The 25,353-nt window shown below is 42.0% G+C and overlaps 2 protein-coding genes across 5 annotated transcripts in view; one reads left to right on the plus strand and one right to left on the minus strand.

The window, feature by feature from the left end:
* mospd1 (motile sperm domain containing 1) overlaps positions 1–9,126 on the plus strand; it is a 32,486-nt gene extending 23,360 nt beyond the window's left edge. Inside the window, exons 4-6 of the mRNA XM_039766201.1 lie at positions 1,502–1,731; positions 6,300–6,467; positions 8,725–9,126. Of these exons, the coding sequence (XP_039622135.1) occupies positions 1,502–1,731; positions 6,300–6,467; positions 8,725–8,756 (430 nt within the window). The 3' untranslated portion in view covers positions 8,757–9,126. The remainder of the gene's footprint in view (positions 1–1,501; positions 1,732–6,299; positions 6,468–8,724) is intronic.
* Positions 9,127–12,815: 3,689 nt separating this feature from the next.
* The window catches only part of LOC120537327 (protein FAM124A-like), a 34,077-nt gene continuing 21,539 nt past the window's right edge, over positions 12,816–25,353 (minus strand). For all 4 annotated transcript variants that reach the window (XM_039766205.1, XM_039766204.1, XM_039766202.1 and 1 more), the window contains exon 3: positions 12,816–13,699. In XM_039766205.1, the coding sequence (XP_039622139.1) occupies positions 13,244–13,699 (456 nt within the window). In that variant the 3' untranslated portion in view covers positions 12,816–13,243. The remainder of the gene's footprint in view (positions 13,700–25,353) is intronic.

Raw genomic sequence — 25,353 nt, forward strand, 5'->3', positions numbered from 1 at the left:
CTGCATCTGTTGCTATGCAATACTAATTAATTAGCAGCCCCATGATTGGAGGGACAGAGGATGGTGGGATTGCTCTACCGTTGTGCACTTTATGCCTTCGCAACAACTACCATGTTGAGTTCTCCTTGAGCCCCAATTTTTAGTGTCTAGCACTTTGAATCTCACACTTGATCTGTTTTTAGGTTGTGCTCTTTTGAAAATGTTGGTAATAAATGACTGTTGTTTTAATTCCTTGGTGATATATTTGTTGAATTCATTTCCTCCTGATGTGCACATAAACCAAAATGTACACTTCCAGCCATGTGCTATGAGATTATGCATCATCTACGAACCCACAACTGGGCTTTTCCTCTGAAGATAAGACAATTGAGGTGCTTCTGTGGTTGCATCAGGCTGCTCCATAAAGCATAACTGGCAGCAGAAATATAATATAATGGTTGCATCTTGACAAAAGTAAGCATGTGGCTGTTCTAATGGAACAAAGAGCCCCAGGATGGATCAGCACCGCCTCTTTAATGTCTTCATGACTGCTACCTAATTAGTGTTGCCTAGCAACAGATTCTGAGGAGAGGAAGTGGACCAGCAAGGGGGTGGAGCCTAGGCCGGTTCTGGGTGGCAATAGGAAAGAGAAGGCCATTCTAAAGGACGTTACTCATCTTCACCTTTTTACAGCTGTTGCAGAGTTTTTTTTTGTCCATGTGCAGAGAGTTTTAAGGAAAGCTGTGCCAGTCCTCACTAGGTGAGCGTCCTCGCTCTGTGGCCAGAGGTAATTTACCCATCTGGATGTTTATAGTGCTGTGCTCGGTCCATCAGGACTTTCAGTAGATTTTCTCAACCACACTTCGGCCATTAGGTACTTGGCTGGGCTAAACTGTTTTTTTTCTTTCAGGAGGCATTCATATACCTTTGTCTAACCTTGGCAAATGTTACATTAACTTGGAGGTCTTAGTTGTCAAGTGTGATTGGTATACGTCTATGACCTTTGTGGCACCGAGAGCACGGAGGACATCGTGTAGTTCCAAGATCTCAGTCTTTGCAATGACTTGCCTTTTCACATCCGGTCTTCGAGATTTTTAAAAGTTGGCTTAAGACCTGCTTGTTTTCTTCCGCCTTTCACTATCTATAAAGGGATAGCAGTAGCTGTTATCATTGGTTGTTTTATTAATCTGCTTCTGCTTGATTGTTTGCATTGTGTTTACTTTAATGCTTCTTTGTACAGCGCTTTTGCACAACCTCTGTCGTTTTAAATGTGCTTTTATAAATAAACAATCTAAATAATGTAATCTAAAGCAAGATGTTCTGGCAAAATTGCTTTTTTAAATAGAATGTCACCAATTGGAGATCAGAAAAGCTCATTTTTCTTCACCCACCTTCCTGTCTGGCATGAGATGATGGGCAAAGAGAAGTGATCTTTACTGAACTATAGACCTGTAGGCTGGTGAGAATGTCTGATACCCCAACTTGGTACTACACTGGCAGTGACGGTTTTTTTGTCTGCTAGAGTGATCCGGCACCGTGATGTGCGAGCCTGCCACTACGGCGTGATGGACAAGTTCCGTCTCCAAGTGTCAGAACAGAGTCAAAGGAAGGCTCTTGGAAAGAAGGAGGTGATCGCCACCTTGTTACCCTCCGCTCAGGAACAGCAACAGCAGAAACAGCAGGATGAGGAAAAGAGAATGAAGGAACAGCTAGCGGAAAGTGTCTTCTTTGAGCAGACCTCCCTCCAGCAAGGTAAGCATCTACTGCATGGTCACGGGAGCAGGGGACAACTAAAAGACAAATTATTTATTTTTAACACGGTGGACACAAACTCTCCAGAGAGCAGAGACGTGATACCTAATTATTCAAGCAGCAGGAGAGAATTGTTGCCAGGGCTGGTAAAAGCTGAAATGCTCACAAGATTTATATTGAATAGGAAAAAAAGTTGATTGAACCTTTAAAGACTGAATCAGAGAACTCCAAACTCTTTACCTGTATATCACAATCTCTGTTGGCTTGTTTTTCTATACAACTTTGGTTTTAAGCTACATACTTTGAAATTTGGTACACTGGTACATATCACCATAAGTCAGGTTTTTCCAAGAACTTTCAGTCTTGTCCCAGGGCTTGGAGTCGAAGTAAATGCTACACGATGATCTAAGGACAGTGAAACGGCACTACCCAGATTACGAGGATTAATACGACTGCTTTTCAACCAAAAAATCAGGTTTGCTTCCCACCCATCACATTCATCTTGTTCTGTAATCAAGCATTTGTCTCACCGTTTCTGTCATGGCTCTAAGCCCCCTTGGGCGTGGATGTACAGTATTGTACATTCAGGTTCTTCACACCAGAAGGCTGCATACATAAGTGCATTGCAAATCTATGTAGCAAATGCAACAAGTAATCTGTCATTTTCTAATTACATTTTACTCTTCCCACCTTTCTCACTTAGGCAATGTTGGGTAATTCATCCATTTTTACGTAATGCTCTTTGTGGCAGCTCAGTGCCGCAGTGATCAGCAGTGCAGCTTCTCACCTACAAGACGTGCGGCTCGATTCCCAGCTGGCCACTGGGTGTGTGGGTCTGTGCGACTTTTCTGCAGGTTTAGGGATTTCTTTCCAGTCTGTCTTAACTCTCATGTTCGATGACTCGATACGATCCCACCCTGTGTCCGTCCAGGGCTGTTGAAATATCTTCTGGTGGTTGGATTTGATCGAGTAATTGTAAATAGAGATTTGGAAAATGAACAGCAGCGTAGTGCTTTTTTATTGTGTTTATCGTGTTTTTATTATTCCGTATCCAATAATCAATTTTCTGAAATTGTCGGGAATGCAGCAGTTGTTGAAAACAAAAGCGAATTTGACACGTGTGAAGTATCATCTTAATACACGGACTTGCTTTTTGGCGGGAATTTAGCGCGGATGGAAGGCATTGGTAGAGGAAAGCACAGCAGGTACTCTTTTGTACTGCATGTTACTTGGACATGTGATTAATTAAATCACATGACATACATTTGGACTGTTGTATGGCTGACCCAAATGCCCATCTGCACTTATGTCAAGCCTGCATTCTGTAAAAGAACAGAAGAGTAATAGGCTTCTCAAAATGAGTGAGGGCAAGACTACTTTCAAATCAGTTTTAAATCCTAGTAATCAAAATATGATTCTGGGGTAGTCTGCTTAACAAAACAAATTAAAACAGGAAGTAAATCACATTTGATTAAAAGACCACACGCTAAGCATTGCTAAAACGGCTCTCTTTCATTTAACAAACACTTTTTAATCCATACAAACAAAAGAAGAACTGCATGCAAACATTTTTTTTTTTCCAGCCTACTTGAATGCTGTAAGTCACATTTGTTTTATGTTTACCCCCCAAAAGATAATCGTTCAGACTAAATTTCGAATGCAGGAACAAGAGTTTCCCCTGGAACAAAGAAACATTGCATTGAGCCCCTCCAACTTGAAGTCATTTTAAGGAGTAATAGCAGTAGCAGTGTTGTCACTGTCACCACCAACATGTCACCACTCACTGCAGCCTTGATAAACTGGGATAACTAGAAATGCAGAACTAAATTGGAATTAGTAGACAAAACAAATCCGCTTACCTGATGAACCATTGCTCCCGTTTCTGTGCTCCCATCACCTCAAATCTTGTCTCGGGGGGGACACCTAAGAAAAACTCAACAATATTCAGTCGTTAACCAGAGATAGCTTGATTAACACTCAATACTGCAAATGCTTTACCTGCTGCTTGTTTTTTGCACCTCAGATTTTATTCCAAGATATATTGCAAGTTGAGCCCAGGTCCTCTGTTATGGCTCTTTAGCAAGACGTAAATCATGGGCATGTCCAGCAATCATCCATCCTTCTTAATCCAGTTCACTGCGGAGGGCCACAGGCCTTTGGTGACTCTTAGTGAGTGCTGTTCATGAAGAGAGGTGGGCAGTGGCTGTATGGATTATCACGAGTTAAAACATTACAGCATACTGGTATGACGGGAACACTGCAGGATTTACACATGCTGGGCTACGTTCACTGGTCACTTTAAAGGGTGTCCAGTCATGGAGTGTTTTAGTTTATTTATTGCTTGCTGTGGCCCCCAAGAATCTGACTAGGACTAAGCAGATTTAAAAATGAGAAGGACTGCACCATGCAGCGGGTCGTCTTTAAACATCTGAGACCGTAGTCATCGCAACAGTCTGCCAAAATCATAAATCTACCAAAATATAAAAGTATTCTCAGGACAATTCCACCCAATATTATTTATTTTTATTAAAATGATTTTTGTTCATTTATCATTTGAGTCCATTTAGTGTATTTAAATGTGTTCCTTTTTCACTTTACTATAACAAAAGTATTTTATTTTGAGAGGCTCTACACAAATACATTTCTTTCATTCAGGCATTGTTATCAAGTCTTTGGTGTGGATGTTTTCTAAGTTCGGGTTTATTTGAACTTACATGCTGGCAGACATTTTCACAATTGGTGGAGTGTGTAGCTCTCTGCGCCAGTCCTCTGTGAAGAGCGCCAATTAAAAATTTAAAATGTCTTCTAGTTTCCAGTACTATAATAAAAATGAGCAGAAATACCAACTGCTATATACAGAATAGGAAGTTGTATGAATATAATATTTAGATGTAACAGATTTCTAACACTCAAGGACATATTACATACAGAAAATAAAACATAAAAGAGCAAGCTACATGAATTCATAATATATAAAGAAGGATTATTAAAGAAATCATGAAAACGGTGTAATTTCTTTTTACTAAATGATTAAAGTATATTTTTAACTAACAATTTATCCATCAAGACACTTTCTGCATAGAGTTTGAGATTTCTCAATTAAGAGCAGAGTTTGGGTTCTTTATCGTAGAAGTCTGATCTTGCCACCTACCTTATCTTTTATAAACAAATTGTGATCGCTCTTTGGAAAGGTTAGGGTGATTGACGTATTGATAAGCAGTTGGGGTAAAGCACTGACCACTGTGAGACGCTGCTCAGGTCACTGAACCTGCCTGCTGTGCGCCAACTGACAAAAATACACATTGACAAGTGTGATGTAATGGTTATGTTATATATGAGGAGGAAAATGATAGACAGATATGAAAGGCACTATATAATACATAGATATGAAAGGCACTATATAATACATAGATACGAAAGGCACTATATAATATATAGATAGATACGAAAGGCACTATATAATACATGGATAGATATGAAAGGCACTATATAATACATAGATAATGAAAGGTACTATATAATACATAGATAATGAAAGGCACTATATAATACATAGATAGATAATAAAAGGCACTATATAATACATAGATATGAAAGGCACTATATAATACATAGATACGAAAGGCACTATATAATATATAGATAGATACGAAAGGCACTATATAATACATGGATAATGAAAGGTACTATATAATACATAGATAATGAAAGGCACTATATAATACATAGATAGATAATAAAAGGCACTATATAATACATAGATATGAAAGGCACTATATAATACATAGATACGAAAGGCACTATATAATATATAGATAGATACGAAAGGCACTATATAATACATACATAGATAGATATGAAAGGCACTATATAATGCATAGATAGATAGATAGATAATAAAAGGCACTATATAATACATAGATAGATAGATAGATAGATAATGAAAGGCACTATATAATAGATAGACAGATAGAGATAGATGCTTTTCAAAAAACACTTCCATTCTGTAATAGCTTGAAAACTGGCTTTCATTGAAAGACAAAGACCAGCTGCCATGTGCAGTGTTTGTGTGGTGGACCCACGATTTCCACTAGATGGCACACTTTCCCCACATGGTAAGGAGAAAAAGAGCTTCCTAAATCGTGTGTGTCTTATCATATTATTGAATTCCAGCCTACTGGGCAAAAGATTAAAAAAAAAAAAACCCACAGGAAATGTGTGCATAGACTGCCATATCATTTTTAATACCTAAGTTATCACTATCCAGGTTATAAGTGTAGAAAACAGCCAACACAGCAGCCCACTGAATGCGAGACCTCCCTGGGCAGTGGCCTGTGAATGACTTCCTGAAGGCCCAGTGAGCAAACTGATCACATTTAGAAGCTCAGGTGTTTGCTCGCTGCATTTCTAAGTGTGGTGGTCCTTAGAGGACTCGTCCATCTGTATTTACTCTTACTGATTTGTATGTGTTTTCCTTTTCACATCTCCAAATACATGCAGTAAATAGTCTCATTGTAGATGCTCAGTGGTCCGTTACTTCCATAAAGTGACTTCTTCTTTCTTTGCAGCATCAGAGAGCCGCTCTCAGTCTTCTGGGCCCAGCCTGCTCACCGTCTTCCTGGGTGCCGTGTGCGTAGCTGTTCTCATGCTGCCAACGCTGGGTGACCTCGAGTCAGTAGTACCTGTCTACCTCCATTTAAGTGTTAATAAGAAACTAGTAGCTGCGTATGTTTTAGGTAAGTTTGAAAATCTTGGACACAACTGGTCATTCAGTGGAATGGGTACACTTTTATTTCTTTCTTTCCAGAGTGAAAAATCCTTTGTACCAAATGTGTGGGGGCATTAGATGGTCAGTGGCCTTAACTCTTTCTCCAGGGGACACTATGAAGAAAGATAGGAAAGGGGCACAAATGGTGGTTGGGGTAGCCGACAGGCACAAAGAAAAATTGGATATGAAGTTGGGGCTTCACTAGGAGTCTTTTGCTAGAAATGGACGTGGGTACCAGGGAGTTCTTCATTAATGATACTGTACTGGAGAAGAAGTTGAAGGAGAGCATAGCAGCATGGAAGCAAAAGGCCTGAATTGTGAACACAGAAGAAATCAAAGAGGCGACTGTGGATCAGGCAGTAGGGGGATCAAGGAGTGGTAGCATGCCAGAGTGGAGTATACAATGAATGTGGTGGATGTAACTTTCTTTAGTGTGGGACCTGCAGGAGAGGAGTCCATGAGTGATACAGTATTATGGAGGATTGTTGGCACCCAATTAAAACAAGCTTTGTCAAAAGAGACTGAGAAGAGTGCTGGATGATGATGCTGCCGTCCGTGCATTGGAGTGTTTGGGGAAATAAAGAGAAGTCCTGCAATAGAAGTGACACGCAGAGGATGAATGGAGGTGTAGATCTGGTGAGCGTGATAAGGGAATGGCGAGTGTGCGTAAGATGATCTTGGAACAAACCACCCATTGTGCCTTCTAAACCTTTTACCAAATGTGTAATGGTTCTCTTTTTTGTTAAATCTTTGAATAACCAAATGCATAATGAAACAAAAATGACCATTGCTATTGCATATGTATGTCTGTGGCATGTGTTGGTAGGATATGGGCATGTTAGATAGATCAGCTGTGTGAGAAGGTGTATGGTGTACAGAAACAGGAAGATGAAGCTGTCTCTGCTGTGGCTTTGTTTCCGAGTGTTTGCTGCACTGGCACAGCTGCCATTCTTACTGAGATGGTAAAGGAGAATATATAAGACGCGTTGCTGGACTTGCAGGCAACAAGTTCTACCACTCAGTGAAATGGAGATCTCTTCACGTGGTAGGTGATCTGGCTTCTAAGCTACTGAAGAAGTCTCTCGCACAACTGAGGCCATGGCTTTGCATTGAGCACCCTCCTCTTGGTTAACACTCATCTCAGCTAAGGGCTTCGTTTAGGGTGTCACCTCCCCACCACTGACACCAAGGATCAGACACAGTCTACCAGAATTACAAGCAGCACGTTCTACCACTTGGCTACATGGATATCTCAATTTAGGGATGATCTTTGTGTGCAGGAGTAACTCCCGGAGCGAATTCTTCAGCAAAGACAGAAATTAAAAAGACGGCAATGAGAACGAACAGGTGGACATGCAAAGATTCACGGAGGGAAAAATGCAAGTTGTGAGAAACGTCTGATGTGGAGCTGATGGGTCGGACGGTGAGGAGATGCAGGCTGAATGAAAGGTGGAGAATGACTGGTGATGGCTTATATTATGGTGGTGTCCCTGGGAAGTGACCAAGACTGACTGAGAATAGTTCAAAGAAAGTGGAAGAGAAGAGTTGGGGGAAAATGTCAAAAGGAATTTGTTGGTAGTGACAAAGTGTGCCATTTAATACCGAGTAACATAACACGCATTGCTCTTATATTAGTTCAGGGTTGTGTCCACAAGGTAGGACCTCAGCCACGTGCCCCCTGAATAACGTAACACACTTCACTCTCAAACCAGTTCACAGTTACAGTTTTTGGGGATTGGGCACTGGAGGGTCTCATGGTAGGATTAAGAGCTAACCCTCGATGGCACCTAATCACGGTCATATCTTTCATGAAAATAAGGTGCCCTAATTTGTCCTACCAGCAACTGGTGATGGTGTGTGGCAGAGCCCTTTAACATGCAAAGAGCTCACAGTGCCATACATACATACAAACATCAGGAGCCGAACAGTGCAACCTTCTCTCAATTAGTCTGAAAGTGGAGGTGCTGTTTACGCGTCTTCCCCACCCTCGACTTGATCCGTGTACTTCGATGATCGTTTAGTGCTGTCATCTCCTTCAGAAGGTGGAAGTGTTTGGGGTAAAAACTACAGATTGAGGCCAAAGAGACAAACTAAGCCACGGGCGCAGGCCATCCAATCCAATTCCTTACCTCCCCCTCTTTCTGTCTTGCAATTCAAACACGGAGGGAACTCGGCTGTTGTCTTTCTCACCAGTGAGGCCTTTTCTTTTTGTCCTTGTCATACAGGTCTTCTTACTATGGTTATTCTCCGGACATGAAGGACCCTGAAGTCCCAAGAAACTTGCGCTGCAGCTCATGAAAGCCCACCGTGGAAATCTTGATAAGCTGACAGGGGTGTGGGCTGGGGGGAGGGGGGTGGGTCGGTTTACCCCACATGGAAAAGTTATTCCTTATTCAACCATGTCTGTTACAGCTAAATGCAAAACCAAGCAAGAAAAAGTAAAATGAACATCACAGATGTGAGGCGATGTATGGATCTGCCTTGAAGGACTTGAAGCACAGTGTCTCCCAGAGGCCATCCGCTTGGGGCAAAGCTGGAGGCGGGACGGGTGGTGATGACGGCACACAGGAGGGTTTTGTATAGAAATACAGAAATGTTTTATTAAAAGTGTCATTTGAATTTAAAAACTGGGCCATGTCCATTCTGTTTGCCTGCTGTTCAAACACATATAGCGCCTTTTGGCGTCGCCCATTACATAGTATCGTGCAGGTGAAGCATCGGCGGACAGACAGATCTCATGCAACACGTTATATGATACAAACACAGCACATTGAAAATGGCCGCCAAAGGAGTGTCGAGTGGCTTGTGCTTCATTCGAGATATAGCGCCTCACTGAGCTGCTGTTTGCCTCCAGCACGTTTTGAAGTGAATTCATCACATAGGAGAAGTATCTCCATACACTTCCACTTCTGTAATTTACATCATTGGCCACAAATTGTAATCTCAGTCTTGCTGGTGAATTCACACAACTATAAATTGTGATTAAAAAAAGTATGTGGACTGGATCAGCATCTTGAGCACCCGCTTTGTAAAAGTTACAACCAGTGCTGTCTTTACACGATCTCTGAGGCAAGAGCCAGGGTGGGCAATGTCGGTCCTGGAGAGCCACAGGGGCTGCAAGTTCTCATTCCAAATCTACTTCTTAATTAGAAACCAATCCTTGCCAGTCTCAGATCGTGTTTAATTTTACAGCTTGTTAGTTCTGCAATGTAAGGTTCTCATCTCGTAGACTTTTTCCTTTCTTAAGGATATCATCCAAATGATTTTTGAGACTAAAACAGATCGTTTTCAGTCTGTCACATTTTTCTATTATGTTTTTTTATTAAATCAAACAGTGCAGAATGAACACACACACAGATATAAATGGAAACCAGCAAGATGGAGAATTGCTGGCTGCTTTGTCATTTAAATCTTATTGCTAATAAGGAGCCATTAAAACCCTGAATGCAGCTGTTTAAAGACTGAAAAAAGCAATTAAGGGTGGGAAACCTTAACAAGCGAGACCACTAAAATGAAGCATTAAAATGTCACTTAAGCAATAAGTGCTTCAACAATAATAATTGACTTCTCATTAAGAAGGCGAGCTGGAACAAAACTAACATTTCCCAACCCTGGGCTAGACAGTGGTACTGGGTGGCTGGAGGGGGCTCATTTCTTTTTAAAAACCTTTGTAACCCCCTCACAAACACACACATTCAAACTGTACGCCACCCGCAGCACTAAAATGGCATCCCAAGGCACAAAGTGTTTGTTTGGTCCCACAGGATTAAAGTCTTTTAGGGCAGGGGTGTCAAAGTCCAGTCCTGGAGGGCCACGGTGGCTGCAGGTTTTCATTCTAACCATCTTCTCAATTAGTGACCAGTTTTTGCTGCTAATTACTTCTTTTAATTAACTTGACTCAGGCCCTTTAGTTGTTTCTTTTTCCTTAATTAGCAGCCAAACAATAATGAGACACAAAACAAGCCCACATCACACAATATCTGAAAATAAAGAAAGGTGAAGGTCTCAGTAAGGCTGATCTCTCAACTCACCAAAACACTTTGACGATGTTCTTATGAAAAACAGAAAATCAACAGTTTTGGAAATGTCTGCTGTGGCAGAATGAGAGCAACAAGCAGCCATGGAATTAAATAACAAGTTTAATTAACAGCAAGAATTGGCTTCTCATTGAGAAACTGGTTGGAGTCTGAAGCCCCAGTTTAACTGGGCATCTGTTGGCTCGTTTCACGTCTCATTTGTGTTTGGCTTCAGTTTAATGAGGAAACGAATCAATTCAGGAGGACTGAATCCTTAAAAACAGGGCTATTAAAATGTGAATTAGCAGTGAAAACAGGCCACTGATTAGGAAAAGGGTTAGAATGAAAACCTGTAGCCGCTGCGGCCCTCCAGGCCTGGAGTTCAACACCTGTGTTTTAGGGCGTCAGACACAGTAACTCGACAATCATCCACTGACCGACAGCTATTCTAAACCGGACGGAGTTGAGCTGCCATTTTACAAATCTCGTAGTGGATGTAATGAGCTGCTGTCTACAGCCCCATCTGACCCAATCTTAAGACTCAGAGGTCAAGAATCAAGAGGACATTTTGTCTCCAAGGTTCAGCATGTGCCATACTCAAGCAGTTTTAACAGTGGACCCTGACTTACAAACTCAATTCGTTCGCGAGGGCTGGTTGTAACTCAAGTTGGTCGTAAATCAAGACGATCACATGTCAGTCCGGTCGTATGTCATGGGTCAACTGTACTTGATTTTTGGCTGGAGTTACTGCTGTTGACCCATGAGTTTAGTGTTCTGATTTGAATCCCCAACCCAGTCACTGCCAGTGTGGACTTGGCACCTTCTTCCTCTACTTGCATGGGTATTACTCCAAGTACTGTGTGTTTTAGATTTGCTGGCGATTCCAAATTGGCATCATGTAAGTGAGAACGGGGGTGCGTGTGAGTGATGCAAGACACACGGCCCAGGGTTCATTCCTACTTGGCACCAGTGCCCAGGACCCTGAATTGGATTAAATAGCATTAAGAATGTTATTTATGGAGAGACCCTCTTGAAGTTAAAGTGCCTTATCATAAGGTAAGTGGCAGTTCTCCAAAGCCTCCTTTGAGGAAGCAAAGTGAATTGGGGGAGACTAAACTGTTTTGTGTTGGTGACAGCACATTTAGGGGGCTCCTCTAGAATTGATAAGGGGATGGACAAGCGTACTGAGGGGCAGTGAGGCTAAAAAGAGAAAGACAGAGACAACATACTGCATAATATGGCACCCATACAGCTGTAATTAAACATCAGAAGACCCTCCATGCATGACAATCACCCATTTCAACCTTCTTTAACCTAAGCCGTACTCAAGCCTTGTGACACTTGGAGGTCTCTTTACTGGTCAAGTATTTGCATTGTCCAAGCTGTTAGGCTCCAGTTTTAATATCCTAACACAAGAGTTTCCTTTAACAAATTAGAAAATTCTTTCCAAGCAACCTGCCCAACTTCCCTCAACATTCACTCATCTCCGTCCCTGCAGGTATAATGGGCCAGTGTGAACTAAGGTCCAGAGTGCATCTCTAGAGAATGTGAAGAAATTTCAGGGAATGTACCCCTTGATGAGCCCAGGGAACAATGGGAAATGGCCCTTTTAATTCAAATTTCAGCACTGGAATTGATTCAGCCACTCATAGAATATACTCGGGTTCAATCAGCACCAGGCACTTCATAATTCAACTCCAAGTGTTCATCCTTCACATAAAGCTCTCCTAAAACGTACCCAGGGTGAGATCCAGCCTAACACTAGATGACGTTTTCGGAGATGCATATGAAGATCTCTCTGAGGGTCTTGGATTTAAAACCATTTCTCACTCCTTAACCACTACATTAATATCAGATGACATAAAAGTGTGCCATGAAAGGTCTGATATGATGTCCTATTCCATGTCATTTGTTTAACGACTGGATGAATCGTAATCCATCTTCTATAACTCAGAAAAGTGATGTTCTACGTGATCTCAAATTGAGGAAAATAAAATCTAATTCTCTTTGTGAAAACCTGTTCAGAATTTTTTCAAAACTTATTTATTTAATTCTAAAGTAAACGTACCAGGCCTGCTATCCACCTCTTAATCTTATTTGCTATTACATCCACTATGAAAAAACATTTTAGATGGGCCTCTAACCCTATGGCGAGGCTTCCTTAGACTGACTGGGGTGGTCAGTGGGAGAGTAACTATGGCTAGAGGATCCAAACAATATAGTAAAACACTTGGAGACCCCTGCTGCATTGTGGTATTTTGTAGTGACGTTTAATTCTCGTATGCGACTGTCCCACTTGTCTAGCACATCTGAACATTACTGAACACTCCATGCACACGTCACGCTAAAGCAGTTCAGAGCACATTCTGTATTCCTCCTACCTGCTTTTGAAAATAAATCAGATTTAATTCAATTAAAGGAAACTGGCAGCATTGTGGTTGTATAAAAACTCAGTGTTGGAAATTTCAAAAATGTCATCTTGAAGCCCAAATGCCAGACATGAACTTTACCCCCAAATCAGGTCACACTCTGCATATGTTGCTGAAATTTCTAGACTGAGGTCACTTTCCCCTCTGAATGAACAAGTCAAATTGGCAATCTGGTCTTTATTAGTGTGCATCTTGTACGTACTGATACATACTGTCTATTTCTTGCCATTCTTCATAATTAGAAAACAAAAACCATCACTTACAAACACTTGTATCATGATGGGCCTGGCAGTTGGCCTTTAAATGTAAAACTCCTCTGAGTCAGTAGACTCCTTTCTCTCTCTGGTGGCTTCAGGGAAACATTTTGCAGAGGAGGATGAACAGAAAGTCCTCCCTTTGCTTGGAGTTTGTGTGTCAGTCACATCAACGGCCAAAGCAGCTTGACGTAGACATGATTGGGAAATTCTGGTGCTGCCAATTATCTGGAACTTTTCAACAGACATGACTGAAGAATTGAGGGAATTGTCACCATGATGGTAGGATGATGGAGTACTCTGGGTGAGCCGACTCGTCCCTCCTCTTGCATCTCTGATTCTGCCACCGACTGAACTGGATCTGCGATATTCCAGGAGACTCTGAGGCAGAAAAGAGGACACCCTGAGTATCTCAGACGAGCAAGGAGAGCTTTGGGATGCTTCTTGGAGAGTCTTGACTTGTTGAGTACTATGGCTTACTGACGTGGATTGATGCCTCACCTGCAGAATAAACACACAGACTGCTTTGTTAGTACTTTCTACATCCCATAATGTGCATTTAAAATGTCACTACGTCCATATAGGTTATGGGCTTGGGGAAACAGACGAAAAAGGAGTACACCTCCATCTTCATGGCTATGGAGGATTGCTTGGTCCCAGCATCCTACATACTCCATTATGTAAGTACCTTTACTGAGCACACGAAGTCAGGCCTCAAAAGGACTTTGAACTCCAATTGAGGACCACTCACCTTCACATACACCCTAAGAGCCAAGAGAAAATCCACCACTAATATAAAGATCATGGCAGGAATTGGAGCCAGGACTCTAGAGCAGTGCCAACCCTACTTACAAGCAACGTTAAAACGAACACAAAATAGTATTCAATAAACACACAAAACACCATAAGACTCCAAATGGTGATCAACAGTATATTGTATTAAATTAAGATAAGGAAGACAGGAAAACAATATGGGGAACTCCACAGAAGTCACAGAAAGAAAACCACAATCACTACGAAATGGCCACCCAGTCCATTTCACAATGTAGTATCGATGATTTGGGTGGGAAATGATGATGGCTTCTTAAGAAGATGCGAGCCAGTGAAAGATGAGGCACACAGAAGCAGTGTGTTCACATGGAGAGAGCAGGACATCAGACACCGGACAGATTTCATAGTGTATAAAGTTTCACTGTGAGCCCTGCCATTAACCAAATACACGAGTTGGAACCATTGGCTTTAAATGTTCTCGGCTCCACTATCACTAATTTGTACCGTAAATCCATCTAGCCATCTATTTTCCATATCTGTTGTCCAAGTCAGAATTACAGGGTTAGAGTCCATGCCAGAGGCATCAGGTGCAAAGCAGAAAACAACTCAGGGCATTAGAGGGCACACTCACCTACAGCCCCTCATATCGGGCTAATCTGGCATTGGCAGTTTCCCAACATTAGATTAGATAAACTTTATTAATCCTCAGGGGAAATTTAGATAAATACAGCAGCAGAAACAAAGTTACAGACTCGGGGCAAACAATACAATTAATCAGTACATCGATAGATCAATAGAGATGGATAGATAGAGTGGTGAAGTTGAAAGATTAATTTAAGAAGAGTATTAGCATTTAGTCTGGGATGTCAGGAGAAAGCATTGAATTGTCTGATAGCTGCAGACAGAAGAGACCCAAAGAGGTGCTTCTTAGCACGGAATGATCCTGTAGCTATAAGTGCTCCAAGTCAGTGCCTCCTGGAGAAGATTGAGAGTTATTTTTGACAACTCAGGCCCCTTGCCATACATGGCAAGGTATATCTCACATTATTAAAAACACAATACCAAACACAGCTACTGGTAGCAACAGTCCCTTACTGGCAGAGCAGCTCAACCTCTTCTTTGGACGCCATGAGGAGGAGAGACCAGAGACAGTCACGACCACCATTCCAGCACCAGATACCAACAGCCAGGTACTCGCTACCCAGTCTGCTGTGGTCATACACATATTCCAGAATATCAATATACAGAAAACAGCTGGCCCAGATGGTGTCCCAGGTTGGGTTCTCGGAGGCTATGCTGTGGAGTTAGCAGAGGTATTTACAGATGTCTTTAATCAATCTCTGTCACAGTGTATTGTCCGCACCTACCTGAAGACATCAACTAGAATACCAGTTCTAAAGGAGACTGCAGTAACCTGCTTCAATGATCACAGGCCAGTACCGTTAACACCAGTAATCATGAAGTATATGGAAAGACTGGTTCTCAAGTACACCAAGGCTACTCTCTCATCGACTCCAGATCCTCGCCAATATGCATACAGATCCAATAGGTCAACAGATGACACCATCTCTGCTGTCCTCCACACTGTACTGCTCCACCTGGAACAGCAGGGAACATATGCACAACTACTGTTTGTGGATTACAGTTTTTCTTTAAATACCATCATACCCAGCCGACTGTTTTCCAAGATGTCCATCCTAGGACTCCAGCATAACATCTGGCTGTGGACACAGGACTTTTTAACAAACTGACCACAGTCATTCAAGATGGGCCCCCAACACTCCCACTTTATCACTCAGCACAGGACCACCGCAAGGCGACGTGCTTAGCCCTCTTTTATTCTCTGTATACATTTGACTGCATAACAGCCCACAACACCAAAGCCATCATTAAAATGGTAGACAATACAACCATAGAGGGTCTCACCACTGATGCAGACGAGTCTGACTATGGGGAGGAGGTACGAACACTGACAGAACGGAGCATAAAGAATAACTTGATACTTAACACCACATTATTGATTTCAGGAAGAAGTAGGGTGACCATCGATTGGCCACTGTATGTAAACACTGACAGAGTGGAGAGTGTCTCTAGTTTTAGGTTCTTGGGTACCTGCATCTCAGATGATCTCACAAGGAAAACAAACACAAAGTCACAGGTTAAAAAACCACAAAAGTGACTTTACTTCCTGAGAAATCTCAGGAAAGTTGATCCATCGCAAAAGCTTGTGGTGTCTTTCTATCTTTGTTCAATTGAGAGGGTCCCGACTCATGGGATACTCTTGTGGTATGAGAACAACTCAGCAGCTGACAAAAGACAATCTGCAGAGAATCATGGAAACTGCCGAGAAAATCACCAACACACCGTTGGCTACCTTGGAAGATATTTATGCCTCTCGATATCTACAAATGACACTCAGCATCCTAAAGGACTTGTGTCATCCAGCACACAAACTGTTTGAACTTCTCCCCTCGGGAAGAGATACACTGTAGGTCCATTAGAGCACGGACCACATGACTGATGAAACATTTTTACCCCAAATCAATTACTACACTAAATTCTGTACTGAAATCACAGACCTTATAGACATAATTGTGCAAGATCACATTCACCATTTATTTATTAACTTTTGTTTTTACATTTTTTTTGCACATATCGACAATTGTGTAATATGTGATTTGTATACGTGAGAATATTGTGTTATGCAATGACAATAAAGGAATCTTAAGATGGAGGGGATTTTCATGATGGTATCTCATTTTACCACAGTCAGGCATTGTGTGTCTTTGGAACTCAAGTTGCATCACCAGGAGGACATGGGGTAGAACTACACACCAGCTACTACAGTCTAGTAGGGCATTTCCAGCTATTTGGAAAATATGTCAAAAGTCCCAAGTCTCGTTAGTAAGTCTTGTCCAGTGCCACTGTGTTGTTATGCCATTTCAGTCAATTGTTTATATGGACCCCTAGATACCGCACCACTTCCACGTCCTCCCCCTGAGTGGTGACAGATCTCAGAGGGGTCTTGGAATGCCAAAAGACCACCATCAGCTCTTTTGTCTTGCTGACGTTAACCTTCAAGTGGTTCTACCTGCACCACAACACAAAGTTCTCCACAAGTATCTGATACTCCCACTCCTCTCCACTAATAATGCAGCTTATGATGGAGAAATCTTTTAGAATTTCTTCAGATGGCAAGCGCTGGTACAGTAATCCCTCGCTATATCGCGCTTCGACTTTTGCGGCTTCACTCTATTGCGGATTTTAAATGTAAGCATATCTAAATATATATCACGGATTTTTCGCTGGTTCGCGGCTTTCTGCGGACAATGGGTCTTTTAATTTAAAGTACATGCTTCCTCAGTTTGTTTGCCCAGTTGATTTCATACAAGGGATGCTATTGGCGGATGGCTTAGAAGCTACCAAATCAGAACATGTATTACATATTAAATAAAACTCGTCAATGATATACGATATGCTTCCCGCACGTTGCTTGATTGTTTGCTTTTCTCTGTCTCTCTCACTCTCTGCCTGATGGAGGGGCTGTTTGCCTAGAAGATATGGACGCTCCTCTACAAAATGCCGCTTTATCGCGGTGATTCTGCATACTTAAAAGCACGTATTGATTTTTTGATAGTTTGCTTTTCTTAGCGAGCGCTCTCTCTGACATTCTCTGCTCCTTTGAAGAGATGATATGTTTGCATTCTTTTAATTGTGAGAAAGAACTGTCATCTCTGTCTTGTCATGGAGCACAGTTTAAACTTTCGACTAAAGGGTGTTATTTCATGTCTAGAGGGCTCTAATAATGTTAACAGTGTGGGAGAGTTTATAAGGGCTTACAATATATAAAAATAACCATACAAACATATGGTTTCTACTTTGCGGATTTTCACCTATCATGGGGGGGTCTGGAACGCAACCCCCGCGATTGAGGAGAGATTACTGTATTGTGCTTGGAAGTCTGTTGTGTAGAGGATGAACAGGTCAGTTCCCCGAGATGCTCCAGTATTATACACAACCTTTTCTGACAAACAGTGCCCGAGCCCCACAAACTGCTCTCTGTTGGTCAGGTAGCTCATAATCCAGGAAAATGTAATGGTGTTAAGATTCAAACCCTTAGGCTTTTTCCTCATTCGACGGCGAGGCAGAATGGTGTTAAAAGTACTGGAAAAGTCCAAAAGCATTATCTTGACTGTGGTGCTGGCTTTGTCCAAGTGGAAGAAGGCACTGTAGACAGCATGCACCAGGCCTATATGTTCCTTATAGGCAAACTGCAGAGGATCCAGATGTTCTGAAACCAGGGGGGAAAGCCATTTTAAGACTAACCTCTCAAAAGTTTTTCATGGTGTATGAAGAACTGGTCTGAAGTCCTTGGGATCACTACAGTGCCCATTCTTTGGCACTGGGACTACACAATGTTTTTCACAGCTGCAGAATTTCCTGCAAACTCAGGGGCAGAGAAAACAGGTGATGAAGGACCCCACAATGCTGACTGACACATGTTTTCAACACCCTGGGGCCAATTCCCCTTGGGCCCTACACCCTTGTTTTGAGTTTCCCCAGGTTTCGTCTCACTTGGGCAGCATAGACAGACAGTCCAGGAAGTGAAAGTGACGGTTGAACGTTCCATGTGATGACAGTGGAGGTTCAGACGGGTAGCAAAAATTCCTGGAATATCGCTCTTCTTGTGTCAGGGTTACTTTTATTGCGGTTGTGCTTGGGCTGGCTAGGTGCTGGAACTGCACAAGGAACTGCTGAGCCTAAGCCATTGTGTGAACCGGTTGGGTGCAAGGAGGCTGCACAAGGCTTCACCGGGTTTCGGGGATCACGCAGATTACAGGTGTAGGAGGCTACATTGAGTCTGGACAGATCCTGAGAAAACGTATCAGAGGGGCATCCAAGTCACCTTCCCAGTGAATTGCGCTTGGGCTGGGTGGTGCAGGAGGCTGCACAAGGGGTTGCTGAGCTTGAGCCAATCGTGAGGCAGGGTGCTGGAGGATTTGCTCTAAAAAGTTGCATAGTGCTAAACGCACCTCTGTTCCCCTGGCCCATAAAGTACATTAGTGGGAGATTTGACTCTAGGTGAATACCTATGGCTACCGCCCCGGATTAGAGTGGGGGTCTGACACAGGCGGGCGAAATTCCTATAAGGAGGGCTGAATTGAGGCAGGTAGTGTGAATGAACAGATAAAGGACAAGAATAGCTTAGCGCAGGGCTTATTTAAAAGACAGCTTAGAGGGGGCTAGCATAGGGACCGAGTGAGTGCAGAACCCATTCATTTCCTACCAAAGAAATGCTTTTACCTGGGCTTAGTTTTAGTTAACCCATTTGTTATGATTCAGAACTCTTAATCGCTCTTTTAACTGCATTAAAGTTTTACTTGTTACCCGTTTTCTTAACCAGCCATCAGTAAATAATGAGGTGCAAATGACAAAGGAATCACCAACTCTCCAGCTAATGTGCTTCTCTTTAAACCGGTGTATACGTATCAGGATGTATTTGTGTTAATCAAATGTTTTGAAATAAATAAAAGGAGGAGGGAAGGACTAAGAGGTTCATATCTGTTCTAGACCCCAAAACGTATGGATAATGTTCTCAGAAGATGAAAAATCTAATGTGTGATGAAGATTTCTCTTGGAAGGATGAAAGCACTAACAAGCCATGTAATTAAATACCAAGGTTCATTATCTGCCAAGCCTGGCGTCAAATGATAAAACGGGTTGGAATGAAAACCTGCACACGCTAGAAGTGGCAATAATAAATGCTGTCTTCAATTCAATGTACATGAAGTGGGCCCTAAGGCTATCCTTCAACTTGTTGTAATGATTAGTTTCTCAAAATGAAGTGAGAATTAAGATCATCCAATGTCTGTTTTTCCTTTCCTTACCCCAGGAGAGTCCCATAAATCAGAATTACTTGTCAGCCTTATTACAAGAGCCACAGACTAAATCGTTTTTAGAGAGAGTGGGAAACAGAGTAAAGAAAACAGAAACCCCAGAGGCCTGTAAAAAAATAACAGATTTCTCCTTTGTCTCAATCGGCTGATCGTCCAACACTGGCGACAGAAAGCAATCTCGTTTAGGCGTGGAAGACTGCAGGCTACACCATGAGGGACACAGTGACATAAAATGTGCAGAATCCGCTATTGTGGGGCAGAACTAAAGAAATAAGACTGGAACAAATGAGACAAACAACCAAAACATCAAGATGATCCAGCAACTGGACAAGTTAATGTTCAGCGACTCTTATCAACTGCTGAATAGAATAAGACCGTCTCTTAGAATAAATTGCTGCCTCTCCACAATGGCTACCATTTTAAGCACAGCACTGGTTGAGGCTGCAATTATTATAATTAGATGGCTCAGTTTTTTCCATCATAAATTTTTGTTAAAACAAAATTTGTTAATTGCGCTAAACAAAAAAATTGAAAAGCTAATGCTCTTGGAACTCCTTTTCTTGGGAGACAGTCTCTGGGGTAAATGGAAAATATTCAGTGTTGCATTAAGTGCCCAACTGCCATGCTTGAGTAAAAATAGGGTTACCTTTCTGGAAAATGGCTCAAGTAAAATATAACTACACAAGTAGAAATTCTAAAGGATTTAATATTGACGTACTTCAGTGTCAAAAGCACTAGTAAATAAATGTAGGATCGTTCCCAAGACACACACCCAATGAGAGTTAAGCCTGACAGTGGGCACATTTATTTCCCAATGAACGATTCACAGCTCCGTCTCTGTTCAGTGCTTGTATGGCCTGGTTGTTGGGCAGAGAGTCATGGGGTCCAGCAGCTGTTGGTGAAGAAAGGTTCACGGATCTTGACTTTGCTGACGATGCTGTGATCTTTGTGGAGTCAATGGAGGCTCGGACAGGGGCTCTCGAGAGACTGAGCGAGGAGTCGGAGTGTCTGGGCTTGCGAGTGTCCTGGATAAAAACCAAGATCCAGGCCTTTAATGACCTCTTGGTCACAGCCATCAGCACTGTGTCTGTTTGCGGAGAGAGTGTCGACCTTGTTGAGAGGTTTATTTACCTCGTCAGCAATATTCATGTCGCTGGCGACTCTTCCTATGATGTCAGTAGATGGATTGGTAGAGCATGGCGGGGTCATGAGGCCGCTGGAAAGGAGTGTATGGCGCTCCTGATATCTTTGGAAAAGAACGAAGGTCCAAGTCTTTAGAGTTCAAATGCTTTCTGTTTTGCTATACGGTTAGAAGACATGGGCACTATTCAGTGACCTGAGACAAACACTGGACTCCTTTGGTACTGTGCCTCTTCAGAGAATCCTTGGCTACTACTCGGTTGACTTTGTGTCGAATAAGTGGTTGCTCACAGATTCCCGAAAGAGGCACATTATCTGCATTGTGAGGGAGCGTCAGTTACCGTGCTATGGCCATGTTGTGCGATTCAAGATCCTCATTGAAGACCCAAGCAGCTGAACTAGGCCAAGGGGACACCCACGTAACCCCTGGCTGTGGCAGATAGATGGTCATTTCTGGAGGGTGGGATTGGACTGCATGTCTGCCTGGGGTGGTTGACAATCTGGGATTGAGCGATTTCATCGTGTGGTGGAAGTGGCAACGCTCTGTACCCGTGGATGCTCCCCAACCTGACCTGATTCACAGCTGCACTCAAAGTTACTGAAACTAGCCATGGCTAATCCTGCTCTGTCACTCCTCCATTGTCTCCAATCTGTCTTCAAGTCATGCACCACAATCCCCTCTTATCTTCTGCAAGGCTCTATTTATCCAATGCTCCAGGAGTCTCTGTCTGCCTTCTTAGTCCTTCCTGGGCTTGAAAAGAAAAAACACAAAAATATTCCACAGACTCGAGGAACGCAGAGCTCAGTGTGACATTTTGCTGTCAATCATTCATCCTTCTTCTGGGTAATATACACAGTGGTGTGAAAAACTATTTGCCCCCTTCCTGATTTCTTATTCTTTTGCATGTTTGTCACACAAAATGTTTCTGATCATCAAACACATTTAACCATTAATCAAATATAACACAAGTAAACACAAAATGCAGTTTTTAAATGATGGTTTTTATTATTTAGGGAGAAAAAAAATCCAAAGCCCTGTGTGAAAAAGTAATTGCCCCCTGAACCTAATAACTGGTTGGGCCACCTTTAGCAGCAATAACTGCAATCAAGCGTTTGCGATAACTTGCAATGAGTCTTTTACAGCGCTCTGGAGGAATTTTGGCCCACTCATCTTTGCAGAATTGTTGTAATTCAGCTTTATTTGAGGGTTTTCTAGCATGAACTGCCTTTTTAAGGTCATGCCATAGCATCTCAATTGGATTCAGGTCAGGACTTTGACTAGGCCACTCCAAAGTCTTCATTTTGTTTTTCTTCAGCCATTCAGAGGTGGATTTGCTGGTGTGTTTTGGGTCATTGTCCTGTTGCAGCACCCAAGATCGCTTCAGCTTGAGTTGACGAACAGATGGCCGGACATTCTCCTTCAGGATTTTTTGGTAGACAGTAGAATTCATGGTTCCATCTATCACAGCAAGCCTTCCAGGTCCTGAAACAGCAAAACAACCCCAGACCATCACACTACCACCACCATATTTTACTGTTGGTATGATGTTCTTTTTCTGAAATGCTGTGTTCCTTTTATGTCAGATGTAACGGGATATTTGCCTTCCAAAAAGTTCAACTTTTGTGTCATCGGTCCACAAGGTATTTTCCCAAAAGTTTTGGCAATCATTGAGATGTTTCTTAGCAAAATTGAGACGAGCCCTAATTTTCTTTTTGCTTAACAGTGGTTTGCGTCTTGGAAATCTGCCATGCAGGCCGTTTTTGCCCAGTCTCTTTCTTATGGTAGAGTCGTGAACACTGACCTTAATTGAGGCAAGTGAGGCCTGCAGTTCTTTAGACGTTGTCCTGGGGTCTTTTGTGACCTCTCGGATGAGTCGTCTCTGCGCTCTTGGGGTAATTTTGGTCGGCCGGCCACTCCTGGGAAGGTTCACCACTATTCCATGTTTTGGCCATTTGTGGATAATGGCTCTCAATGTGGTTCGCTGGAGTCCCAAAGCTTTAGAAATGGCTTTATAACCTTTACCAGACTGACAGATCTCAATTACTTCTGTTCTCATTTGTTCCTGAATTTCTTTGGATCTTGGCATGATGTCTAGCTTTTGAGGTGCTTTTGGTCTACTTCTCTGTGTCAGGCAGCTTCTATTTAAGTGATTTCTTGATTGAAACAGGTGTGGCAGTAATCAGGCCTGGGGGTGGCTACGGAAATTGAACTCAGGTGTGATACACCACAGTTAGGTTATTTTTTAACAAGGGGGCAATTACTTTTTCACACAGGGCCATGTAGGTTTGGATTTTTTTTTCTCCCTAAATAATAAAAACCATCATTTAAAAACTGCATTTTGTGTTTACTTGTGTTATATTTGACTAATGGTTAAATGTGTTTGATGATCAGAAACATTTTGTGTGACAAACATGCAAAAGAATAAGAAATCAGGAAGGGGGCAAATAGTTTTTCACACCACTGTATGCTGGCTAATACAATATATACTGTATATAGTCAAACAATGTTCTTACAAACCTAAAATAAATTCTGGCTACCTTCTTTTCGTGTGCGAGTCATATTTCATTCAAGTAACTTCCACTTGAAGCAGTGACTTCCAGTGTAAGCGGACACCGTAATAATTGTATCCTAATGCACTGGGCAGGGTGCTAATAGGAAAGCTATGCAGGACCCCCCCCCACTTTAAGAAGCAGCTAATCCATTCCTGAAAATCCCATCAGCGCCATCATAAATCTTAGATCTCAGCCTTCCACACTGAAACACTGCATCTGTGTTTTCAAAAGTAGAGCATTCTTAAAAGTCTTTGCTTCTGTGGGCTGAAAACACCAAGCTAGTGTGGACGACACATGGAGAGAAAAAGAAAAAAAAAAAGAAAAAAAGACAAATGTCTACATTTTTTTTTTAAAAGAAAAAGTAGTGGTGTGGATGGGGGGGGCCTTGGTAATGGCAGGAAACGTTCTTCTAAAAACAGCCCTTTGTGTTACTCATAACATGGCCTTATCAGCTAAAAGTCTTTTCCATTACAGGGAAGCAGAAACCAAACCTGACCAGGGTGATAATTCCACAGAATGCAAAGAATTATTTAACAAAAACCAAACTGAAAATCTAAAATCAGAGCACATGCTCTTCCTTGTATTTCAGTTCACACTAAACTTAAAAAAAAAAAAATCATCTCAGGCTGACTTTGCTTTGACTCTGGGGTATATCAGATTTAAAAAGCTATACAAAAATTGCCTAAAAACAGCGTAGAGCATGGGTTGGGTGGCACAGTAATCAATGCAAGGACTTCCATCTAATTGGTCACTGGTACTGTGGAGCCCACCTGAGGCACCATATTGATTTTCTACTCCCACATCAGCAAAAACAAATGTTTGGACAGGACAGGCCCGACACTGGGGCGCTCTGTAATGGCCTGGCCGATGCTGCTGGGATACACTTGGGCACCCCAATGTCATTGTAATGGAAATACAGAATTTGGAAAAAGATGGATGAAATGAACTCGACAGTAAGATTTTTTTTTGTAATTGTCACATAACACACTACACATAAAAAACAAACAAAAAAAAAAATCAACATCTAAGCAGCAGTATGAACCATTCTCTATCCTCATGACGTTTGCTGAAATCTATTTTGTAAGAGCCAACTTTAGAAAGTTAAAGCTTTAAGTTAAACTCATTTAAGTGTTTGCTTAATTATAACTCCTGTAAGTTAACATGAGACAGAACCTTCTTAGCTATGTCTGCAATAGCGTGTGTGTAAGTGTGTGCGAGTAAGTCAGTGGGTTTTGGAATGGGCTCTTAGCTAGCAGGGACTGAAAGACCCATTTGCAGTTTGTAAATGGGAAAGGCATACACTTTGCTGTCCATTTATAAATGGTTCAACTGTATGAGCAAACTTTATAAAATGAAACAAGAAATATTTCTCTATTGTATAAAAAAAAATCTTGGGACGAGACTTTTCAGGCGATGAGACGTGATCTTTTGAAGAGAGACAGAGAAACTTTCACGTCCCGCGAGACAGGAGCGTCACATCATACTTACAACCTATGGAAGTAAGACCCGTTATACACATGCAGAGCAGGTTAGGTTAGAGATAATGGAAGTAGGAAAATTCGAAAATCTCAAAAAAATGAGTGAAAAGATCACATTAGCGCAAATTAAACGGAAAATACTACTCAGTGAAATAATGGAACAGTGAAAAGAGACCCAATATTGTTTGAGGAAAAAAGGACAGCTGCTGTACAGGCTTTTAAATGTTTGAAGAACTGCCCGAAATGCCGATCACGCAGAACAGAAGCAGCAGCTGATCGGGCAAAGAGGAGGTAAAAAAAACAAAACAGCTGTTTT

Source organism: Polypterus senegalus, chromosome 10 (genome assembly GCF_016835505.1).
Source record: "Polypterus senegalus isolate Bchr_013 chromosome 10, ASM1683550v1, whole genome shotgun sequence".
NCBI lineage: Eukaryota > Metazoa > Chordata > Cladistia > Polypteriformes > Polypteridae > Polypterus > Polypterus senegalus.